Source organism: Lithobates pipiens, unplaced genomic scaffold, assembly GCF_037356315.1.
Source record: "Lithobates pipiens isolate NorthernLeopardFrog02 unplaced genomic scaffold, aLitPip1_a1.2 Scaffold_19, whole genome shotgun sequence".
Classification (NCBI taxonomy): domain Eukaryota; kingdom Metazoa; phylum Chordata; class Amphibia; order Anura; family Ranidae; genus Lithobates; species Lithobates pipiens.
Window position 1 is genome coordinate 35,315,293 of NW_027507764.1, and position 23,914 is coordinate 35,339,206.

Consider the following 23,914-nt stretch of genomic DNA (forward strand, 5'->3'; position numbering starts at 1 on the left):
TATACTTGTTACATCATGGGCCAGTGCATCATGGGAAATGTAGTCCCAGAGTAATAGAACCTGTAGTGCCTCAGGTGTGAATGAACGCGCCCCGGGGGATCCTATCCTCTCATCCCAGCTGTGAGGATTCGGAGCTCGGGGCACTGTGCGCGCTCCCGACCTGCTGGTGTCATAGGAAGGTCATGATGGACTCCGCCGACGTGTGAGCTCCGCCCCGTGACGTCACATGCCGGCTGAATTACTTTTTATCATTCCGGCGGACTGAGAACCACAGAGAGGAGAATCCCCGCGCTGTACACAGGTGAGCGGACAGTCCGTACCTTCTACACCATCCACCTCCTCCCCCCTTTAGTCATACCTCCTGGGCCTCCTCCTTTAGGCCCAGCTCTGGTACCTCATGCCTCCTCCTTACCCCGTCTTATGGTCCTCCCCATCAGTGCCTCATTCCTCCCCCCTCTTATACCTCTGTGCCTCATGGTCCTCCCCGCCATGTTCCCCAGTCTTTACATCAGTGCCTTATACCACCCACCTCCTTTCCCCCAACTCTGGTGCCCTTTCTGTCTCGTGTCCTCTCTGCCCCGTGCCCCTTCCTCTGCCCTGTCCTCTCTGTCCCATCCTCTCTATTTCGTGCCCCTTCCTCTCTGCCCTGTCCTCTTAATCCCGTGCCCTCTGCCCCATGCCCCGTCCTCTATGTCCCGTCCTCTCTGCCCTGTCCTCTATGTCCCGTGCCCTGTCCTCTATGTCCTGTGCCCCGTGCCCTGTCCTCTATGTCCTGTGCCCCGTGCCCTGTCCTCTATGTCCTGTGCCCCATGCCCTGTCCTCTATGTCCTGTGCCCCATGCCCTGTCCTCTATGTCCTGTGCCCCATGCCCTGTCCTCTATGTCCTGTGCCCCATGCCCTGTCCTCTATGTCCTGTGCCCCATGCCCTGTCCTCTATGTCCTGTGCCCCATGCCCTGTTCTCTCTGCCCTGTCCTCTTTATCCCGTGCCCTCTGCCCCATGCCCTGTCCTCTCTGCCCTGTCCTCTCTGTCCCATCCTCTCTATTTTGTGCCCCTGCCTCTCTGCCCCGTCCTCTCTGTCCCGTGCCCCGTCCTCTCTGCCCTGTCCTCTTTATCCCGTGCCCTCTGCCCCATGCCCCGTCCTCTCTGCCCTGTCCTCTCTGTCCCATCCTCTCTATTTCGTGCCCCTTCCTCTCTGCCCTGTCCTCTTTATCCCGTGCCCTCTGCCCCGTGCCCCGTCCTCTCTGCCCTGTCCTCTCTGCCCTGTCCTTTGTCCCGTGCCCCGTCCTCTCTACCCTGTCCTCTTTGTCCCGTGCCCCGTCCTCTCTACCCTGTCCTCTTTGTCCCGTGCCCCGTGCCCCGTCCTCTCTACCCTGTCCTCTTTGTCCCGTGCCCCATGCCCTGTCCTCTCTGCCCTGTCCTCTTTGTCCCATGCCCTCTGCCCCATCCCCTCTGCCCTGTCCTCTCTATTTCGTGCCCCTTCCCCTCTGCCCTGTCCTCTTTATCCCGTGCCCTCTGCCCCATGCCCCGTCCTCTTTGTCCCGTGCCCCGTCCTCTCTGCCCTGTCCTCTTTGTCCCGTGCCCCGTCCTCTCTGCCCTGTCCTCTTTGTCCCCTCCGCCCCGTCCCCTCCGCCCCGTCCCCTCCGCCCCGTCCCCTCTCCCCCTTGTTGTGCTCTGTCCCATGTCCTCTGCCATGTCCCATGCCCTGCCTTCTCTCCCGTGTCCTCTTCCCCTGTGTTGTGCCCTATCCTCTCTGTCCCGTGTCCTCTCCCCCATTTCGTGCCCTGCCCTGTCCTGCCTCTCCCGTGTCCTCTCCCTCGCTTTATAGATCTAACTTGTGAAAAATTGTGTCACAAAATTCCTTGTTGCCCCAAACAAGCCGACAATGCTAACCCCCCTCCCCCCCCCACCACCTGTGCAGGATGGAGATGAGATGTTAGTTAATTGGTTGCTATGGGCAACAAACTTCATGCAGCTCTGGGGAGGTCATGGTGCATCCTGGTTACATTCAGTGGACAGTACTACAACCTGGGGGGGAGGGGGGTGTACACACTGACACCAACCTCTGCCAGAGCCTGAGAAGGGGTAATCCTGAAAAATGAGAGGGAGTGTGATATGAATGGAGTCCAGATACCGAGTACAATCATCACATCGCTACTCCTCCCCAATCCAATCCTGTCATACATTACAGATTACCAATCCACCAATGTGAAGACTGCATTCATTTTCTGTTGTTTTTCTGACGGAGCACGCTCCCTTGGAGATGTAGCAGTTAGAGGGATGGGACCAGTGGCGACTGGCGCTTAATTTTCTCAGTGGCCCCCAGCCAGCCTCTCCCCTCAGTCAGCCAACCACCCCCCGACGCTCGATCGATCGCCACTTTGTGTCCATTGCCCGCCAGTCCATACAGGTTGCGGCCTCTGCTTGTGGTCAATTGGGTCCTGGGACCTGCTTCCTGATTGGGCGGGAGGAGAAACAGGAAGACATTAGCGAATATTATTTCCCTGATGTCACACAACAGGGTGGGCTCTGCGCTCCAAGATCACGCTTTTTGAAGCCAATTGGCATCTCCGGCTCTAATCGCGTGCTTAAAAAAAAAAAAAAATGTAAAAAAATCACCCCATAGAACTCGAATGTGCCTGGTGCCCCACGTGTGGGTTAGGGGCCGAGTGCATGGATTGGGGGGGAGGGCAGTGCCCTGCATGAGCCGCCACTGGATGATACAAACCATTTCATTCTCCCATGCCGGTGGTAAATGATCAGCATTTATTTAGGTAAAATCTTTACCCTGAAAGGAATAAAACTGTTTGCTGTAACTAATTATAAAGTGTTGAGCGGGAGTTTGGCGTCAGTGTATTTAAATCTGCTACTACATCGAACACTTCCCCTCCCAGACTGACAATGCTTCTGTCTGCTGTGCCCCCTGTGCTCCTCCATCCAGAGGAAAACCGATGCAGCCACCACATCTAATGATGGGGAAGCTGCAATATAAAATATGATATAAGATTTTGGGTTTAATACCGCTTTAAAAAATACTGGGGGGGGGGGGGGGGGGGGTGTTCCTGGTTGTTGCAGTCCCTATTGGTGGATGACGAATTTCCTGGAATGTGCGGTTGGTTTCCTCACTCAGTTATGTAATATTGGAAGAACTTATCCAGTCAGCTGGCTGTGTGTCGTCAGACTGGCCGGGACTCGGGTTCCCGGGGTGGGGGAGGGGCCGGTGGTGTGATGGAGTTCATTATGTTACAATCTTGCAGCAGCTTAAAGTGCGTTCCCGGCCAAAACTTTTTTTTGGTATTCTTTTGCTGGAGTAGGGAATGTTACCCCCCCCCCCCCCCCCCCCCCCCCCCCATATGGCACAATTCTGTATTAAGATTGTGAAATAAAATCTGATTCAATAAAGTATTTATTTCTTTTTATTTATTGTTTTATTTTTTTTGAAGGCCGGCATTACAATTTAAAAGCAGCGTATTTCCTTCACGCTCCACATTACACAGGAGTTCAGTTACTGTCAGATCTTCTTTTATTGTTACAATATTATAAGGGGAAATGATCACATTTTGATACTTTGTAACTGTAAAGTCTTCCGATAGAAGTGAATGGAGGAGACGGCAACTTCCAATTCTGCCTGTTGTATTTTTTGCTTTTTTTTTATTTATTTTTTTTGCACAAGCCAACTTTAACGCTGCTGTGTGTACATCTCCGTCCACGCCGTGTTTTGAGGGGCAATGATTAGGAGGGCGGACAGCGGTAAAATTGCAAACCAACTGGTACATTTTTAGGCCTAATTGTCATCTCTGGTTGTTGAACTCCATATATAATAGGGGGGGGATTTACAAAAAAAAACTGGGGCACTCAATCTGGTGTAGCTGTGCGTGAAAGCCAATTGGCCTCTAACTTCAGCTCGTTCAGTAAAGCTTTGACAATAAAACCTGGAAGCGGATTCCTATTCCTGTTCTTATGCAGCCCCAATATAACGGAGAAAAGCGCCGGAGCGCTCGGTTTGCTGCAGTGATGGGTACAGAGGGCTCATGGCTGGAGGGAGATTTAGGGCATCGGTGGTTACCTGGTTCTTTTGGTGATGAAGGGGGTTACTAGCTCCCGTGTCGAGTCGCTGCGCTTTGCAGGACTTTTTGGCAGCACTGTCCATTGATTTCAATGGGTAGGGGTGGTGGAGGAGCGGTGTAGACACCATGCCTTAATGTCCTGAAAACGCACTGCCCCAGTGTGAAAGCACACAGGAGAGGCGCTATTTTTAGTGCTAAAATGCTTGTAAAGCACCTCAGTGTGAAAGTAGCCCTAAGGAAGCAGCTAGAAATGCTGGGACTGATGATTCAGAGTGGCTGTGATCTGCTATCTGAAAATTGAGAGCTGCTGGGACTTGTGGTTCCTTCCCTGTTTTGTTTCCGCTGGGACTTGTGGTTCCTTCCCTGTCTTGTTTCCGCTGGGACTTGTGGTTCCTTCCCTGTCTTGTTTCCACTGGGACTTGTGGTTCCTTCCCTGTCTTGTTTCCGCTGGGACTTGTGGTTCCTTCCCTGTCTTGTTTCCGCTGGGACTTGTGGTTCCTTCCCTGTCTTGTTTCCGCTGGGACTTGTGGTTCCTTCCCTGTCTTGTTTCCGCTGGGACTTGTGGTTCCTTCCCTGTCTTGTTTCCGCTGGGACTTGTGGTTCCTTCCCTGTCTTGTTTCCGCTGGGACTTGTGGTTCCTTCCCTGTCTTGTTTCCGCTGGGACTTGTGGTTCCTTCCCTGTCTTGTTTCCGCTGGGACTTGTGGTTCCTTCCCTGTCTTGTTTCCGCTGGGACTTGTGGTTCCTTCCCTGTCTTGTTTCCACTGGGACTTGTGGTTCCTTCCCTGTCTTGTTTCCGCTGGGACTTGTGGTTCCTTCCCTGTCTTGTTTCCGCTGGGACTTGTGGTTCCTTCCCTGTCTTGTTTCCGCTGGGACTTGTGGTTCCTTCCCTGTCTTGTTTCCGCTGGGACTTGTGGTTCCTTCCCTGTCTTGTTTCCGCTGGGACTTGTGGTTCCTTCCCTGTCTTGTTTCCGCTGGGACTTGTAGCTCTGTATTGGCCGTGTACACTGGTACTTGGAGTGTTGCTCTGACAAGGAGTGCGGTTACCAGATGGTGCCTCTGGATTCCTATGTGATGAATCGTTGGAACGTCAATCAGAACTTCAATCGGTGCTTGTTCTTTGTCCCCTCCGTTCTGGTCCTTTCTGCCCTATTATGCCCTTTCTGCCCTTTCCGCCCTGCATGTGATGAGCTTTCATGTACTCTGTCTGTCTCTCTCTGTTCTTAAATTGTCACATCCCGGTCCCCTCTAGTAATACATTGGGTGGAGGTGGGGGGTTTGGATTCTCTTCACTTCCTGTTCTAGAGACACAATATAAAGTAAGGAAAAAATCCCCTCTTTGGTCATACATACATCTTTGTGATCAATCTGGGTACCAGCAATCAGACGCAAGCCGTTCATCAATTAAAATACCAACTGATGGAACACAGTTTCCGAACTCATATTTTCAGTCAAAGTATGGTATCATTCTGGGTTACATTCACAATCGGATGTCTGACACACATGGAGATTTGTGTAATTAATTAAAATTCTGGATTTCCATTTTCTAGATAAAGGATCCGATCCTTCCACACTCTCTGAATCCTGATAGAAAAAGGTTTCAGCCACTGCTTTATATTTTTGGCTTCGGTTTTCCTTTTTAAGTCCTTGTTCAGTCGAGGCTCTCAATGGGTCAACCTGATCGGTACGTTTATGGTGACTGCGTTTCTTCTCCCTGATGGGTATGTTTGGGGTGACGCGTTTCTTCTCCCCCTGAATGGCAGGCTTGGGGGTGACGCGTTTCTTCTCCCCCTGAACGGCAGGCTTGGGGGTGACGCGTTTCTTCTCCCCCGAACGGCAGGCTTGGGGGTGATCACGCTTCTCCATGATTGGCAGGCTTGCGATGGCCACACCGCTTCTTCCTGGGGGGAGGGGGGGGGCTGTGCTTCTTCCTTTTTAAGTCCTCGTTCAGAGGGGGCTCTCAATGGGTCAACCTGATCAGTATGTTTTTATGGTGACCGCGTTTCTTCTCCCTGATGGGTATGCTTGGGGTGACCGCGTTTCTTCTCCCCGGATCGGCAGGCTTGGGGTGACCGTGCTTCTTCTCCCCGGATCGGCAGGCTTGGGGTGACCGTGCTTCTTCTCCCCGGATCGGCAGGTTTGGGGTGACCGCGTTTCTTCTCCCGGGGGGGGGGGGTGCTTCTTCGCTCTGACCTGATGGATAGGCTTGGGTTGCCCATACTTCTCGCTTCATCAGGAGGTCTGGGGTGACTATGTAGTAATCTTGGGGTGACCTGTTTAAGCCCCAATTCATCATCACCTGGAAGAGTTGTGATGGAATTGCTACTTTTTTTTTTTTTTTTTTTTTTTAAAGAGATTCGCTAACTGACCGCACCGTCATGATTCACTGACCTGTACGTTTCTTCACCAAATAAGTACTGTTTTGTGCCCATAACAAAAAAAATATAAAAAAATGTATTATTTATTTGGAAATATGAGTCGGGTACATTTTTGCTGTTTATCATACATGTCAAGGACTGGAGTGCAGATTATATGTATCGTGTGACAAATTGGACTTGCAGGCCATATCCCAAAATAAAACTAGAGCCGTGGAAAATGTCAAAGGCTGTACAAGAAGGAATGTATACAGGAGACGAGACGGTGGGAATGGACAGATCCTCGGAGAGGTAGTTTAAAAAAAAAAAAAAGCACATTGTGGTCCAGCGTGGGAATTCGCATGCGGCTGAACATCCCAGCAATCTGCTTTGGGGTTAATTGAACTTTTTGTTTTGTTTTTCAACCCGCCAAAAAAAAAAAGGCGAGGAGTGTAGAGGGATTGTGAGGCCCCCATTTACGTAGCTGGATCTGGGGAGCTGAGGTCACACCGATGTCTTCTATACAATCTAAAGTGTGTGTGTGTGTGTGTGTGTGTGTGTGTGTGGGGGGGGGGTCAGTAAGTTGAGTCAGCAATGCTGCTGTCCAAAGCCTCGCCCCTCTCCCTCGCTTTTCCCCCAGCGCCGGCGTGTGGGCACCCGGCTCTGACAGGTTGCAGCTTCACAGCTGGGTGCGCACTGCACATGTGCGAGTTGCGCTGCTCCTCCTCCTCAGTGGCCAGGCAATCTTCTGGGACGTGGTAGTGGGTTCTGGGTACCTGTCAAAACTAGGTACCCATTTCCACCCCACAAAAAGACATGTCAAATGTGGCATGTAAGAGGGTGAGAAGTGCTTTAAAGCCGAAGTTCCACTTTTGGGTGGAACTCCGCTTTAAGTCTTTAGGTGAAAATCCATATATAACAAGTATGTAAAATGGTCTGTGTAGCAGTGCATCATTACTGGCAGCTCCCGTATAGAGTGAAGCAATCTCTGTAGGAAACACAAAGGAAACACAGGGGGGCGCCAGACTAAGTGTAGCAGCTAAATTAATGGATTTATTTAAACCCAATTGACAACTTGCAGAACAAACAAGCGGGAATGTCAGAACCTCTGTAGTCTGCTAGGACATACCAGGCTCAGGACTACATCTCGGGACCTCATTGGATGACCTCTGGAGACTATGCCACAATAACTACAGAGATTCTGACATGTCTGCTTGTTATCATGTAAATTGTTGATTGGCTTTGAATAAATACAGTATTTATCGGTGTATAACACGCACCCTGAAAATAGGGGGCAAATCACGGGTGCATGTTATATGCCGATAGTGTACCAAGGAGGGGGACGAACCCTGCCGTAATTTACCGAGCCGTCATCTCCTGTTCACTCGGCTCTGATGTCACACATACAGTTCCACCTCCACCCCCGGCATGGCATTGGACCGGTGTTCTGTGCATCACAGGAGCTGGTCCAATGGCAGAGGCGGGACTGAGAGCCAAGTAAACAGGAGGGTGACGGCTCAGTGATTTCCTGCACTGCATTGATGGAGATGGTGAGGCTGAAGATGGGCATTAATCAGGCAGCTGCATTGATGGGCGCAGATTGGGCTGCGGATGGGCGCAGATTGGGCTGCGGATAGGCACTGACCATTATTTTGCTTCAAATTGGTTTATTTTGTTTCCCTGAAACTTCCCACTTAAATTGAAGGTGCGAATTATATGCCTGTGTGTGTTATACACAGATTAAATACGGTACATTAATTCACCTGCCACACTTGGTCTGGCACCCCTGCGTGTTTCCTTTTTGTCTGCAGTGCCGCTTGCTGACACTTCAGAGTTTTAGGTGTTGACACCATGGTCAGTTTGAAATGTGTTTTTCTAAATGCCATGGACTTCACATAAATAAGTGGCACGTGGCGTTCGTGCAACCTATCGCTATGAAAGGAAACCCCCCCCCCCCCCCCCCCCATCTCTGCTGGAGTGTCCTATCTGTGCTCGTGTGTCTCCAGGGATCCTTGAGACTCCTTTTTTGCTTCTAGTGATCCCTGTATCTTCTGTCCCTCTGATTCTTGTGTCTCTGGTGACCCCTGTGCACACGCGTGTCCTATGTGACTCTGAGCACATATGTGACTCCATTGACCTCTGTGAGCTGCTGTCCTTTGTAGCATCTCTTGTGTGCTCTTGTATATCCTGAGTCACCCAGAGAGTCCACGACACTCCCAACATTCTGTTGTCGTCCTGCTATTTAAGTGTACCTGAATGTCTGTGTGACATTTCTCAACGCAGCCTCAGGACACAACGGGTTTTTTTTTTACTAAAACTGGAGAGTGCAGTATCTGGAGCAGCTCTATATAAACAATTTTCAGTATCCAGGTGTTTTTTTTTTTTTTTTTTTATTTTTTTTTTTATTATTATTTATATATATATATATATATATATATATATATATATATATATATATATATATATATATATATATATATATATTATTATTATGCTTAACCCCTTCCCGCTGCTCTCTTCCAGCCCTTTTAAGAGCTTCTAAATGACGTACATTTGGGCCATGAGACCTCTGTGGCTGTCACATGATCGGAAAGCTCCTGATCGTAAGTATGCATTGGGAGCTCTCCGGTCCCCACCGATAACTGTGCTGGGAGCTCGCCCCCTCTCAGCATGAAGTGTCTACATATATGAGGCCTCTCAGGATTAGAGCCCACCCAGATATATGGGTACGGCTGGCGGGAACAGCTTCATTGAACAATCTGATGTTAGAAGCCGATTGGTTGACATGCACAGCTGCACCAGATTTTGCACTCTCCACTTTTAGTAAATACCCCCCCCCCCAATATTCCCAACGCACCCCTCCTAGAGAAATGGCTGAAAATGTCATTGGGTGCTGCAGCAACCACCAAATGGAAACTGTAAATTTTCAAAGCAGAAAGGATGTCACCAGGGATCTCCATGAACGGCTCCAAAGCTTTATTCGGGAATCTCATCGTTGTTACAAAAGCAACGTTTAAGTTTTTTTTTTTTTTTTACAGAAGCACCTTTTTCGGAGCCTCGCAGGACTCCATCAGGCATCGGCCCCAAAAATGCTCCTATCTCACCTGGACGCTATTGGTGAATACGGATCCCTGGCAGTCCTATGTATACAGGGATGTACAACCTGCCTATGGCACCGCTTTGGTTCAGCGATGCTTGTATACCGGTCTTGTGTACAAGAGACAGCAGGATTTTTTTTTTTTCCCTAGGAGCCATCTTTGTTGGTATCTAGAGAAATCTGGGTGCCAGCTGTAATTTTCTAAGGAGCCCTGGCTGCCTGCCTCCTCTCTGGTACACGGTCTATGTGATTCTTTTGGCTGTAGTGAGGGTGTGTTTAACATAATGTCTGCTTAAATTGCATATACTTGGGATCAACTTGTTACTTTTGTGCTTGAAAAACAGAACGCGGCTTTTTGGAGTCCTGAAGCATTGTTCTCACTGTTCACACAGTGGTGTTCAGTGCAGAATTATGAATGTAACACAAGTGTGATCACCGGCACTGATGATGGTTTAACTCGTTTGCTCCACCTGTAATCCCAAGTTGTACATGTTTTGACTTTTTTTTTTTTTTTTTTTTTTTTTTTAATATATATCTGGTTACCATAGAAAAATACAAACCGGAGGGGGGCAAACTTCTAGTGCGGTGTTCTCCAAACTTCATAAACAAAGGGCCAGTTTATTGTCCTTCAAACTTTAGTGGGGCCAGACTGTAGCCAGTGGCAGAACTAGTGCCCCATCGTATGTGTCGGCGGGAGGAATGGTGCCCCATCGTATGTGTCGGCGGGAGGAATGGTGCCCCATCGTATGTGTCGGCGGGAGGAATGGTGCCCCATCGTATGTGTCGGCGGGAGGAATGGTGCCCCATCGTATGTGTCGGCGGGAGGAATGGTGCCCCATCGTATGTGTCGGCGGGAGGAATGGTGCCCCCATCGTATGTGTCGGCGGGAGGAATGGTGCCCCCATCGTATGTGTCGGCGGGAGGAATGGTGCCCCCATCGTATGTGTCGGCGGGAGGAATGGTGCCCCCATCGTATGTGTCGGCGGGAGGAATGGTGCCCCCATCGTATGTGTCGGCGGGAGGAATGGTGCCCCCATCGTATGTGTCGGCGGGAGGAATGGTGCCCCCATCGTATGTGTCGGCGGGAGGAATGGTGCCCCCATCGTATGTGTCGGCGGGAGGAATGGTGCCCCCATCGTATGTGTCGGCGGGAGGAATGGTGCCCCCATCGTATGTGTCGGCGGGAGGAATGGTGCCCCCATCGTATGTGTCGGCGGGAGGAATGGTGCCCCCATCGTATGTGTCGGCGGGAGGAATGGTGCCCCCATCGTATGTGTCGGCGGGAGGAATGGTGCCCCTGCGTGATTGACGTCGGCGGGAGGAATGGTGCTCGCACCCCCCCATGATTGGTGTCGGCGGGAGGAATGGTGCTCCCCCAGTGATTGGTGTTGGCGAGAGGAATGGTGCTCGCCCCCCCCCCCCCTGTGATTGGTGTCGGCGACCGGTGCTCCCCCGGGGTTGGTGACGGCGGGAGGAATGGTGCCCCAAGGGCTGGATAAGGGCAACAAGGGGCTGCAGTTTGGAGACCGCAGGCCTAGTGCATTACCAAGGGATTTATTCTAAAATAACACCAAATACATACTCCCAAAAAGAGGAAAAGATGTATGCATTGTATCACACACCGATGACAGTCCATTGGTGGCAAAGTGTCGCACCACAATGCTGAAAAAGCTAAAGGGTTTCAGGGTACGTACTCCCTTCTGAGCTCTGAAATGGGGAGCATGTCCTGGAAACATGTTGTCTTTTTCAGCATTGTGGTGCAGTGAATGGGGCAACACTTTGGACTGCCATCAATGTGTTACAATTTCATGCAATTCTTTTTTCCTTTACTGTCTGTATTTGGTGTTTGCTAATCCAATCCCTTGGTAATGCACTAGGCGTTTGCTCCCTCCTGTTTGAATTTTCACTCTCTCCCACTCACTCTCATTGATGAACATTTTGGATTATATAGAAGTCCCCTGAGCCCCGGGGGTTTCTCTTGGTGTTTTGGTTACCAGAATGAACACGGACAGGTCAAGTCTGCATTACAACTACGCACTTTGTCGGTGAAGATCGGATCACTTGCTGGTCTAAACTCTTCCTTCCTGTGTTTGTTACACATACCGAAGTCTTAGATTGTAAGCTCTAAGGAGCAGGGCCCTCCAATTCTTCCTGTATTGAATTGTCTCCCTTCATGTTGTAAAGCGCTGCGCAAACTGTTGGCGCCATATAAACCCTGTATAATAATGTGGGGTGATGGTGGATTCCGATAAGGAAGTCTCCTGTATTTTATGACCTTGCCATAAATCAGTAACTGACAGTACAATCGTCATTATTTTATATTTTCTGGTTGTATAATTCTGGTCTAACCTGTATTTGTAGAACACGGGTCATGCAGATGGCCACTTATCGGTCTGTGTAAATATGGTGCTCCAATATTAGAACCTTGGATGGGAAGCTTCCACAGTACTGGGTATATGGGGGGTGGGGGTGGGGGGTGGATTTAGTAAAACCAGAGCACACAGAATCTGCAGCTGTGCATTGCAGCCAATCGGCTTCTAACTTCAGCTTGTTCAATTAAGCATTGATAATAAAACCTGGAAGCTGATTGGCTTCTCAGGAATCCCCAGACTTGAGGTGATACATTATCTGATCCCCCCCCCCCCCCCCCCCAAATCCCTACACAGCATCACACAATGATAGATCTTTTCATTGAGCTGATTTAGTTGTGTGTGTGTGTGTGTGTGTGTATCTATGTGTGAGATAGAGAGAGATATATATAATTTTATATTAATTTTTTTGCTGCCAGTGTTTAATTTTATCGAATAAAATGCCATTTTTGGTCAAGACTATAAAACTAAATTTACACTAAATTTAAACTAAAATTAACACTGGTCTGTAGTGCATACCTCAATACAACAGCGGGTTTACAACCGCTTTTAGGCTGGGTTCACACTGCTGCGGGGGAGATCCGGATGTGATTCGCACCGCAAATCACATCCGATCTCCGTAGCGATGCGAGTTCAGCCATACAGATAGTATGGCTGAATTCGCATCGGTCCCGCAGCAAACTCGCACGGGACCCTTTTTTTGGTCCGCAACAGAATCGGATCGCATGGGGGTTCACACCATGCGATCCGATTCCTGTGCGAGTCGGCAGATCGCACTGCGATATGCGGACGGATCTGGGGGTGTCATTAACATAACATTGACACTCCCAGCCGTCCGCATAGGGCAGTCACACGGGCGTCTGCAGTCAGCGGCGCATTGCGAGGGGAATAACGGTTTAGGAGATTTTATTTTTATTTTTATTTTTTTATTTTTTTTTTCTCTACAGGTAAGCCTTATTGGCATTCCTGTAGGTAAAAGTCCCCAAAATGACTATACAACCACTTTAAATAATAACACATATATGAGATTTTTCACTCCAGCAGTATATATAATGAGTTTGTAAATTGTAGAGAAATGCTTAAATAATGCATTCCAATTTAACGACACCCATTCGATTTTTAGATGACTAAAATTTGTTTTTCTTTTTTTAGTCGACTAAAATGTCCTGGAGATTTCATTGACTAAAATAATTTTAGAAGACTAAAACTAAATCAAAAATTTTCTGCCAAAATGAACACCGTTTTGCTACTGTAGTGAGTGTGCGGCTTGTATAATACCCCTTTCACACTGGGGCGGCGGGTCGGTTAGCGGTAAAGCGCCACTAGTTGCGCTTTTAACCCCCGCTAGCGGCCGAGGAAAAGGTTACTAGCACCCGTTTTGCGGCGCTTCGGCAGCCCTGCCCATTCATTTCAATGGGCAGGGGCGGTGGAGGAGGGCTCCCGCAACGCCCCAAAGATGCTCCCCCCCCCCCCCCCTTTTTTTTTTTTTTTTTTTCCCACCATCTTGCAAGTGCACCGCTCCAGCGTGAAAGCACTCAGGAATTTTTCTTTCTTGTTTTTTTTTTTTTGTTTGTTTTTATAGCACAAAAAATTAAAAGCAGCAGAGGTGATCAAATTACAGCAAAAGAAAGCTCTATTTGTGTGGGGAAAAAAAGGACGTACATTTTAATTTGGGTACAGAGTCGCACGACCGCGTAGTTGGCAGTTAAAAATAACGCAGTGCTGTATAGCTAAACAGGCCTGGTCATGCGGGGGGGGTAAATCTTCTGGAGCTGAAGCTGTGCCGCCACATAACACAGGCAGGGCCCTCTGTTGTCACCATCCAGAAGCCATCGCTGGACTGCCTGTAAATAGGAAGTGGCTGCAGGAGATCGGCGGCACCGAGAGGCATCAATGGATGAAAAGGGGTGAAAACAAGGATTTCAGATGATAGATAGATGGATAGATAGATATTATACCGACTGCTTTAGAAAACAAAATGTTGTCCAGTTGGGGTTTACATCTTCAAGTGTGTATTATTGCACACCACAACTAAACCTGTTATTGGTCCCTCCCCTCCTCTCTATACAGCCAGCTTATCATTTCAGATTTTTTCATTCCTAAAAATTGTTTTTTTTTTTTTTTTTTTTTCCTTTTGCAGACAATATGGCCTCAAGCACCGGAGACGTCCTGCCAACCTACGAGCTGGCCGATGATCAGACGTCGAAGTTGATAAGAAAATCCAAGGAGTCTCCATTTGTACCGATAGGTGAGCGACTCTGACTCTGAATGGGTTCTAAAAATGACATTTTGTTAGCCTGTAATTGCTAAATGCTCGGCATGCGTCGCCTAAAAGCTGCCCTCTAGTGGCTGGGAGGCTTGCCCTTTTAGCCCTCAGGTGACAAAGGTAAATCCAAATCTTGAACATGGTTTGGACACAGCGGGAGCCAATCAGCGGGTGCAATGGCCGCCGATTGCTCACAGGAGAGGCAAAACATACATGTATACAAGGCAGCTCACCGTTCTGTGAGGGAGGAAAATGGAGATCTTGTGTTCCTGCTAAGAAGAAACACGGATCTCTGTTTTCCTCCAGTCACAGCATCCCCCCCACAGTTATAAATCACCCCCTAGGAGCACACTTAACCCTTTGATCATCCCTGGTGTTAACCCCTTCCCTGCCAGTGTCATTTATACAGTGCTTTTTATTTAATTTTTTTCCTTTCTTTCTAGCACTGATATACTGTATTGGTGTCACTGGTCCCCCAAAAAGTGTCAGTGTCAGATTTGTCTGCTGCAGTGTGTTGCAGTCCCACGAAAACAATTGCTGATCGCCGCCATTACTAGTAAAAAATATAAAACTCTTAAACAATGGGATTTTCTTTTATGGCTTTAAAAAAAAAAAACAAAAAAAAAAAACTTTTAAGCAAATCAATATATGCTTATTGGTAGCAGAATACATATTGGCCTAAATCTATATATATATATATATATATATATATAATTTTATATATTTTTTTTTGGTTATGTTTTTATAGCAGAAAGTAAACAAAATATAAATTATTTTTTTCTAAATTGTTGGTTTTTTTTTTTTTAGTTTTTATAGCGCAAAAAATAAACCACAGATGTGATCAAATACCACCAAAAGAAAGCTATTTGTGGGGGTTTGGGGAAATTTAATTTGGGTACACTGTCGCATGATGCTTTACCCAAGCGTTGCTAAAGCAACGCCAGTGCTGTATCGCAAAAAAAATGGCCCGGTCAGGAAGGAGGTTAAAACCTTTCAGAGCTGAAGTGGTTAATATTTGAATTCAACGACTCAAAGTATGCTGTGGGTCAGCCAGGCAGATGGCGTTTAAAATGGAGGTCCACCCAAAAATAAAAAATATATAAAAAAAAATATTTTTTTTAAAAGTTTTAGTTACCAGAAATGCCTGTTGCTAGGCAGTCTTCTTAATCTGCCTCTTCCTATTCTGCGGCGCTGTTCCTTCACTTCCTCCTCTTTGGCATGCTGCTCCCATTGTGTGTGTGTGTGTCCGTGTCCCAGAAATCAACAGGGCCATTCACAAAGTGCCGCTCGACTCGCACATGTGCAGTCGGAAGCCGCAAGGCTCCACCGCCTGTTTCCCTTCGTTAAGAGGGCGGCACCCGAACCGATGGATGGATCGGCCTGGGGGGGGGGGGGGGGGGCACATTGCGGGCTCCCTGGACGGGTAAGTGTCCTTATTAAAAGTCAGCAGCTACAGTATTTGTAGTTGCTGACTTTGAAAAAAAATAAAAATAAATCGCGGCTGGAACACAGCTTTAACAAGCGGTCAGCAATAGCAATGTTTTTTTTTGTTTTTTTTATTATATGGAATAGTTAAAAGACCTCAGTCTTGTTTTTAGTTATTTGAATTCTGTTGGCCCATTTCCTCTGTTATGTTCAGTCTCCGGGGAAAGACTTGATAATATCTATTAAATGGTGAAAGAGAAACGAACTCTATAAAAGCACTTCTGGTAGTTCAGTAGGGAAATGTTGGCGCTTGTCAGGGTAATGTTGGCAAACTTCTTTACTTTCCGCTGGCACAGGAAGTGGCTAGAAAAGTCCCATAGGGGGGTGGATCGGAATGCAGAGGGCACTTGGGCTTGTGCTGACCTTGGCAGGCACTGTGCGTATGCTTTGGATACATCAACAGTTACAGTGTAACGGATGATTTTTTTTTTTTTTGTTTTCCTTTTTTTTTTTTGTTTGTTTGTTTGTTTTAGGTATTGCTGGATTTGCTGGTGTCGTGGCTTTTGGACTGTATAAGCTGAGACACAGAGGGGACACCAAAATGTCCGTCCACCTTATACACATGCGTGTAGGCGCTCAAGGGTTCGTTGTCGGTGCAATAACTTGTGGTGAGTTATGGGGATTTATCAGACCTCCCTTTTTTTTTTTTTTCTTTTTTAGAACACGCTAATGATCGGCTTCTGTTAAACAGAGGGGGGGGGGGGGGGGGCAACTCGCATTGATGCCTGCTGAAGCAGCCACGTTATAATCCATCTATGGCCAGCTTGAAGCGGAACTAAAGTCCTGCTCTTTACGCGCTTAACCACCTCCCACTTGTCCACTGCACATAAATGGCTGGGTGGTCCTTTCCTCGTGCACTCAGAGCGAGCGCTCGCAGTGCGGCCACTATCCTTATTACCATCATTTATGTTCACAGAATCCAGCTGAGCAGAGATCGGATTATGGGTGCTGTGATTGGCCCTCCCAATCACGTGACGGCTGTGTCCAATCACAGCCGTCACAATGTAAACGGAGATGTGTGTCTCTGTGACAGTTCTCCCCGCCAAACTTGGTGCCGGGGAGGAGAGAGGGGGAATTTGCAGATCTGTGACAGCTCTCTGTGTGAGAATGATTTTACACAGAGAGCTGTTACAGATCACCCCACTGATACCCCTGTACCTAGACACATTTCAGTGTCCGCATGAAACATCTGTCTGTCCCCCATCACTGCCAACACCAAATAAACACTGATTTTGGTTATTTTTTTTACCAAAGAAATTTAGCAGCATAATTTTTGGTCAAAATGTATCAAGAGAAATTACTTATTTGCAACGTTTTATAACGGCAACCTAAGTAAAAAAATAAAGCATTTTTATTTCAATGTCTGCCGGAAGCCCGGTGATCATTCGGAGAGAATCAGAACTGCGGTCTGCCTATGTAAACAAGGCCGATCACCGTTCATCTAGTAAGGAAGATGGAGATCCTGTGTTTCTGCTAAGGCTCCTTCGCACAATTTTTACTGCTAATGTATTATTATTATTATTCAGGTTTTATATAGCGCCAACAGTCTGCGCAGTGCTTTTACAACATGAGATAGATATATATATATATATATATATATATATATATATATATATATATATATATATATATATATATATATATATATATATATATATATATTAGATACACTTTTTTTTTTTTGTTTTTGGGTGTTTTTTTTTATTTATTTTTTGCGCAAAAACCCCCAGCAGTGATTAAATACCACCAAAAAAAGCTCTTTGTGTGAAAAAAAAATGATAAAAATGTAATTTGGGTACAATGTTACATGAACGAGCAATTCTCATTCAAAGTGTGTCAGTGCTGAAAGCTGAAAATTTGGTCTGGGCGGGAGGAGGGTGAAGGTACGCATTATTGAAGTGGTTAAGGACCGGCCCACGTACGTTTACTGTGGAAAGGCAGCCCAAAATTGCGCGTGTGTGTGTGTGTGTGTGTGTGTTTTTTTTCTCCAAGGGCTCTGGGGTACGTGCGTAGCCAGAAGAGCCCCGCTCGCGGTGTGATCAGGCACCGGAAGCCAATTGACGGGTTCAGCGGACCCAATGTCTTCCGAAAACCCGGCGATCGTCCGGAGAGAGGCAGAACTGCGGTCTGCTTATGTAAACAAGGCAAATCACCATTCTGCTAGTAAGGAAGATGGAGATCCTGCATTTCTGCTAAGGCTCCTTTCACACCTTTTGCGACTTGAAAGTCGATCAATTTCTACTGCAATTTTTGCCACGACTTTGATGCGATTTGAAGCAGTGTAATCTTGAGGTCTATTGAACCTCAAGTCGCATCAAAGTCGGACCAAAGTAGTGCAGGGACCACTTTTTGAATTTGCTGCAACTTGAGGACGCACAGATATGAATGGCGCTCATTGGAAATAATGGGGTACGACTTGTCGTGTGACTTTGCAGTCCCAAGTCAAATCTCAAAAGTGTGAAAGGGGCCTAAGCAGGAACACGGATCTGTCTTCCTACAGTGCAACCATCCCCCACACAGTTATAAACCTCTCCCAGGGAACATGTTTAACTTTTTTTTTTATTAGTAATGGCGATCTGCGATTTTATTTTTTTATCGGGACTGCGACATTATGGCAGACGCATCGGACACTTTTTTGACTATTTTGGGACCAAAAAACTGGCCACTGCCCACACCTATAACTGCCCTTCCCAGTGAGGAGCCCATATACAAATAAAGCAAAGATAATTCCATAGCTCAACTATTTTGCGACCATTGTCGTTTATACAGCGATCAGTGCTATAAAAATGCACTGATTACTGTGTAAATTACACTGGCAGGGAAGGGGTTAACCACTAGGGGTGATGACTGGGTTAAGTGTGTCCTGGGGAGTGATTCTAATGGGGGGGGGGGGGGGGGGCTACAGGTCACATGACGGCAATCACCACTCCCGGTCACAGGGAGCAGTAGATCTGTCATGACTCAAGGCAGAACGGGGAAATGCCTTGATTACATAGGCACTTCCCCGTTCTGCGGCTCCGTGACACGATTGCCAGGAGACCAGCGGATGTCGGTCCTGCGGGTATGATCATGGTGACCAATTTAAGGGGACATACAGGTACGCCTATTTGCCCGCTGCTGCCATTGTGCCAACGTATATCGGTCGGCAAGTGGTTAAGCAAAAAAAAAAACCCAGTGGTGATTAAATACCAACTAAAGAAAGCTCTATCTGTCTCAAAAAAATGATAAAAATTCAATATGGATCCAGTGTTGTATGACCGCGCAATTGTAATGCAAAGTGCAAAAGCTCTGAAAGCTAAAAAAAAAAAAATCGGCCTGGGAAGGAAGGGGGTGAAAGTGCCCAGTAGGCAAGTGGTAAATGGCCTCGGTTTTGGGATGGGACATCCCAACGAACTCATACAGGCATGACAGTCGGCTGTCCACAATCCTTTGGCCATATAGTGTATGTGTGTACGGTGGTCATCGTAGAGCAATTAGATTGTTAGCTCCTCTGAGACAAGGAATGATGTAAATGTTTTTTGTACTCTAAATTGCTGTAAAGTTTGTGTTGTGTTTTTTTATTTTTTTGTATGAATTTAGTAGAATAATTCTTATTGTCCCTCTGCTCCTGTCTCTGCAGGTGTTCTGTACTCCATGTACAAGGAGTATCTGGCCAAGCCCAAGGAGTAGGCGATGAGCACCAAGCAATTCCCTCGGCACAGAGTGACGATATGGACCTCACATTGGGGTGGCATTCTATTTAGTTGCATGCATACAGCACATTCTCTGCAAGGATGACCCTGCAATACGTTGCAGACAAACCCAGCAGTTTAGGGATTCAACATTTTTTTTTTTTTGTTTCTCTTTTAAAAAAAAAAAAAAAGATACTTTAAATCCACTTCTGTAAATGAGCATGTTTAGAATCTATTTATTTCTTATTTTATAACTTAAAAACCTGAATTGGGGCAATTTAAACGTTATCAGTGCTGCTATGAGGTTTTATTTCTCTAGCCTTTGGGCTGCTGCATCTGACGATGACCCATCGCGAGATTATATATTTTTTTAATTTAAATTTGCCCTTTATTTTCCTATTCTATATATAAAAAAAAAAACAATGGTGGTCTGGAAGTTTCTCCCAAAGTCGATGCCGCCTCACTAGGCACAGCAATGTGTTCTCCGCCTAACCCTGTGGAACCCTCGGAATTCGGTGAAACGGAAAAACCATTACAGACGTCTGCTCTGTAGGGCGATTGGATTTGTTTTGTTACATTCCACTTCTATGTGTTTTCTGTTTTTGTTGACAATAAATCGGACATCTCAGTCTCACCCACTGCTGTCTCTGATATGATTGATCAGCTCTGTACAAAATGAGGGCTTTACTGCAACACATGGTCATCTCTACACCGCTGTGGTTCATTCAGAATATTGATCTCTCCCAAACTGCGGCCCTTTGCTTTCTTTTATTTGGCCCCTGGGGCACCGCTCCCTCCCCCGCTGACCTCCCCACCGCTGGGGCACCGCTCCCTCCCCCGCTGGGGCACCGCTCCCTCCCCCGCTGACCTCCCCACCGCTGGGGCACCGTTCTGACTTGAGGACTTCACTGCTCCTATTGCAAACTTTGAGGGCAAATTACTCCCCAGTGCCTGCAGCGTCGGAGGTCGGTGAGGACTTGTGAATGAATCCAAACACAACTTGTCATGAAGATTTTAAACATTTGAATGTCAATAGCCTGGTCACTTTTTAAAGCCTTTCAACCTTAAAAGGACGAACAGGGAGGCAGATGAGGCAGGGCCTAGCTTAAATGTTTATAGAAAAAGTGGAGATTTGCACATAACTTCAGCAGTTTTATCTCTGCTGATTGCTTTGGAATGCTCTAAACCGAACCCGAGACTTGCATATCCTACCAAATGAGTGAACTATAAAGCTTTACCTTGCCCTTACACTGACTTAAAGAACACTTGGTTATTTAGGACACTTTTTCCACTTTTGGTAAAAACAGATGATTGAGCTGCGGTTTTATTGTCCAGCCACCTAAAATCCAACATACAGCTGGGGGGGGGGAGGGGGGGGGGGGCTGTCTACATGCTGTGTTTCTTTGCAGCCGTGGCAAATTCAGCACGGCATGCAAAGTTGCCAGTCGCCACCACATGCCAAACTCGCCCTGTCAAACCAATGAGGCTATGCCTCATCGGATCGCCTGGAAGCTGCTGCTTAGCCACCCTCTTAGATCTGAGCCACCACAGATTGCTTTGCAGAGACTGCTGAAGTACCACTTTCTGCTGTCCTCAATACATTGCCAGGACGCTCCATGCCGCATGGACAATTATTAAAATGCAGGTAGTGGTAAAGTGTCTCTCTAGCTTAAAGTTGTTGTAAACCCTTCCGTATACCCAGTGACGTGACTGGCCTCCTATATCTTCCGACATAAGTTGTACCCATTTACATACAATAAAGGGAAATGTTTTGTTCGTATTTCATATCCGAGGTTTACAACCACTTGTAGACATACCAGTAGTTTGGCTGTAGCAAGTCTATGAACTGACCGTCTAGGCAGACTATTTATAGCACCTACAGAGAAGAGACTCCGGGATGAAAATAGACCCAGCTTGTAGAAATCCATAAGGTTTTGTGTTTTATTCTTGGGGGGAGGGGGGGTAAAAGGAAACCAGGGATCTCATGGTTTGAATATATTATCTTTGTTGGAGGATGAAATGTCTACGGCATGTGGAGGAGGAATGCTGGAACTAAGAAAAGCCCAGGGACCCCAATGTATATCCTACACCAAGGACCTCTGAGTAGGCCATGGGCATGAGATGTTTGGATGGCCTTTTAACATTTAGAAGTAACGTATTTACATTTATAGGAACCCAGACATGAAGTACCCAACCTGGAGAGTAACACCCGTGTCACATTGCTCTCCTCTGTAACCTGATGGGCACTGGCAGTGTCTGGGGGGGGGGGGGGGGGGTCACACAGCGCCCACCAATACCACATGGCAACTGCTGGAGGAGACAAAGAGATTAGGCAAAAGCTCCAGTGCTGATCTGGGTTTTGGTGGTATTGTAACCGTCACAAGAGTGTTTATAATAAATTCACTGTGTGAATGTCAAAGAATTCTCACGGCCTTTGCGAATAATACCAGAGGCATAACTAAAACCTTCAGGGCCCTAGTGAAGAAACCATGAAGGACCCCCCCCCCCCAGGGCAGATGTGACCCTGGTGTCAGTTTTTTATTTTTGTTATTTTATAGTTATTGTAAAATAAAATCTAGTTTAAAAAAAATAATTATTATTTAGGAGCCCCATTGGGGGTCTAAACAGACCGCTGATGTTTCACCTTTGAGATTGAGGAAACAGAAACTGGTTTGTAGTAAACACAGTTTGCTATGTTTTAGTTATGAATGAACACAGTCAGTGATCAGTACAGATCACTGACTCTATTCATTTAGACAATGAAGGGTCGGTAAATGAAACATTTACTGGCCCCTTCCCTGCTCTCCATCCTGACCCATCCCCTGCAGCAGCAGTGGAGGGGAGGGAGGAGAGGCCAGGAGAGAGGACATGTGTCTGGAGGCATTAAGAAGCTTCATAGTGGTGGTGGCGGCATATGTCCAATCCCCTCCATTCTGCAGCTGCTGGAGGGAAAGGAGGAGAAGCGGGCATTCAGGTAGGAGGGAAGGGATGGGTTCCTCTATATGCCACCACCCTTCCTTTCCAGGTGTTCAGGGGGCTACGGGTCTGGGTTGCAATTGTAACCCCTGTAGGAACATCCCCTGATCCCAGCATTACAGTATATCTGATATGGTTATTTCTTTGATGGCCAGCTCCATCTAGTGATCATAATCCATTATTTTCTTGTATTGCTCTATACCAGGGTGTCGTCAACCTGCGGGTGCCAGCGGCTGGCATGAGGCACCTGGGTGGGTATGTAAGATCCGGGTAGCCGGTGTTCTGGCAGATAGTGTCCTGCCATCATATAGTATCTGCCCCGTACTGCGCATGCACAGTACGGAGCAGAAGAAGCCTCGGAAAATCTCTGAAGATGAGCGGCGCCTGCGCCGTGAGTGGAGGTGGTGGTAGCCCCACCATCCTAGCGGACATAGGGTTGTGAAAATTGGAGGGCCCCCTCGCGGGCACGCTTCGCTCGCCACGCTTCAGGCTCGGCCTCGCTGCGCTCGGCTCTTTTATATTCCAACTCTGTCCACTTGGATGGTGGGGATAGGAACCTGGACTCACGGCGCAGGTGCCGTTCATCTGCGGGTATTTTGGAATCTGTGTGTGCTGTGTACTGCGCATGCACAGTACACAGAGGACACTATCCAATGGGGGACAGTATATGATAGGACACTGGTGGATGGAAGTAGTGAGCAGGCAAGCAGTGATGACATCATCTTTCCACCCCCTGCATCACTGCTTTTCCACCCTCACAGCCGGTGTCCTGTCAGCCTCAGTGTCAGAGAGATGACATCATCTCTCACTGCCCGCCCTGCATCACCGCTCTACTGCCTTCATTCGGAACCCATCACTGCACAGAGACCTGTCTCTGTGCTACATGGACCAGTGCTGCCACCAATGCAGTGCTGGCAGGCAGCGTGGCAAGTGACATTCTGCATCTGGTGACGGGCAACGTGACAAGTAACAATCGACATCTTGTGGCAGGTGACATGGCACGTGACCTTTTGCAGCTGGTGACAGGCAACATGGCAAATGCCAATCCACATCTGGTGGCAGGCGACAATGGCAAGTGACACACTCGGGGCTTCCACTGATTCTATTTAATTTATCACTACAATGTAATAATAGGAAGAATACGCTTCAATCACCCTGACACCATATCAAGCATGGTGCCATGATTGAAGCGCTAACAACAGCCATTTCCCGCAAAAAATAGTTTCTTGGCACACTTTGGCCCCCTTAGAACCAACTGAGCATTGTTTAAACACCACGGCCTACCTGAGTATTGTTGGTGACCATGCCCATCCCTTTATGACTACAGTGTCCCCATCTTCTGATGGCTCCTTCCAGCAGGATAATGCACCATGTCACAAAGCTCCAATCATCTCACCACCGGACAATGAGGTCCCTGTCCTCCAATGCTCCTCCACACTCACCACATCTCATCCAATAGAGCACCTATGGGATGTAGTGGAACGGGAGATCAGCATCATGGATGTGCAGCCGACAAATCTGCAGCAACTGCATGATGCTATCATGTCACTATGGAGCAAAATCTCTGAGGAACATTTCCAACACCTTGTTGTATCTATTGTAGGAAGAATGAAGGCAAAAGAGGGTCCAACC

At 47.5% G+C, this 23,914-nt stretch overlaps 1 protein-coding gene across 1 annotated transcript; it reads left to right on the top strand.

Annotated features, from left to right (window-relative positions):
• Positions 1-135: 135 nt before the first annotated feature.
• HIGD1A (HIG1 hypoxia inducible domain family member 1A) lies at positions 136-19,940 on the top strand. Its single transcript, XM_077490641.1, has 4 exons — positions 136-301; positions 14,025-14,132; positions 16,109-16,243; positions 19,255-19,940. Exons 2-4 carry the CDS (start codon positions 14,030-14,032, stop codon positions 19,302-19,304), a joined length of 288 nt encoding a protein of 95 aa, XP_077346767.1. The 5' UTR covers positions 136-301; positions 14,025-14,029; the 3' UTR covers positions 19,305-19,940.
• The last annotated feature ends 3,974 nt before the right edge of the window (positions 19,941-23,914 follow it).

Excerpts from the sequence above, each read along its gene's own strand:
- HIGD1A (XM_077490641.1), top strand. The coding sequence starts at position 14,030 with ATGGCCTCAAGCACCGGAGACGTCCTGCCAACCTACGAGCTGGCCGAT. Across the intron at positions 14,133-16,108 it reads GTCTCCATTTGTACCGATAG|GTATTGCTGGATTTGCTGGT; the intron begins GTGAGCGACTCT and ends TGTTTGTTTTAG. Across the intron at positions 16,244-19,254 it reads TGTCGGTGCAATAACTTGTG|GTGTTCTGTACTCCATGTAC; the intron begins GTGAGTTATGGG and ends CTGTCTCTGCAG.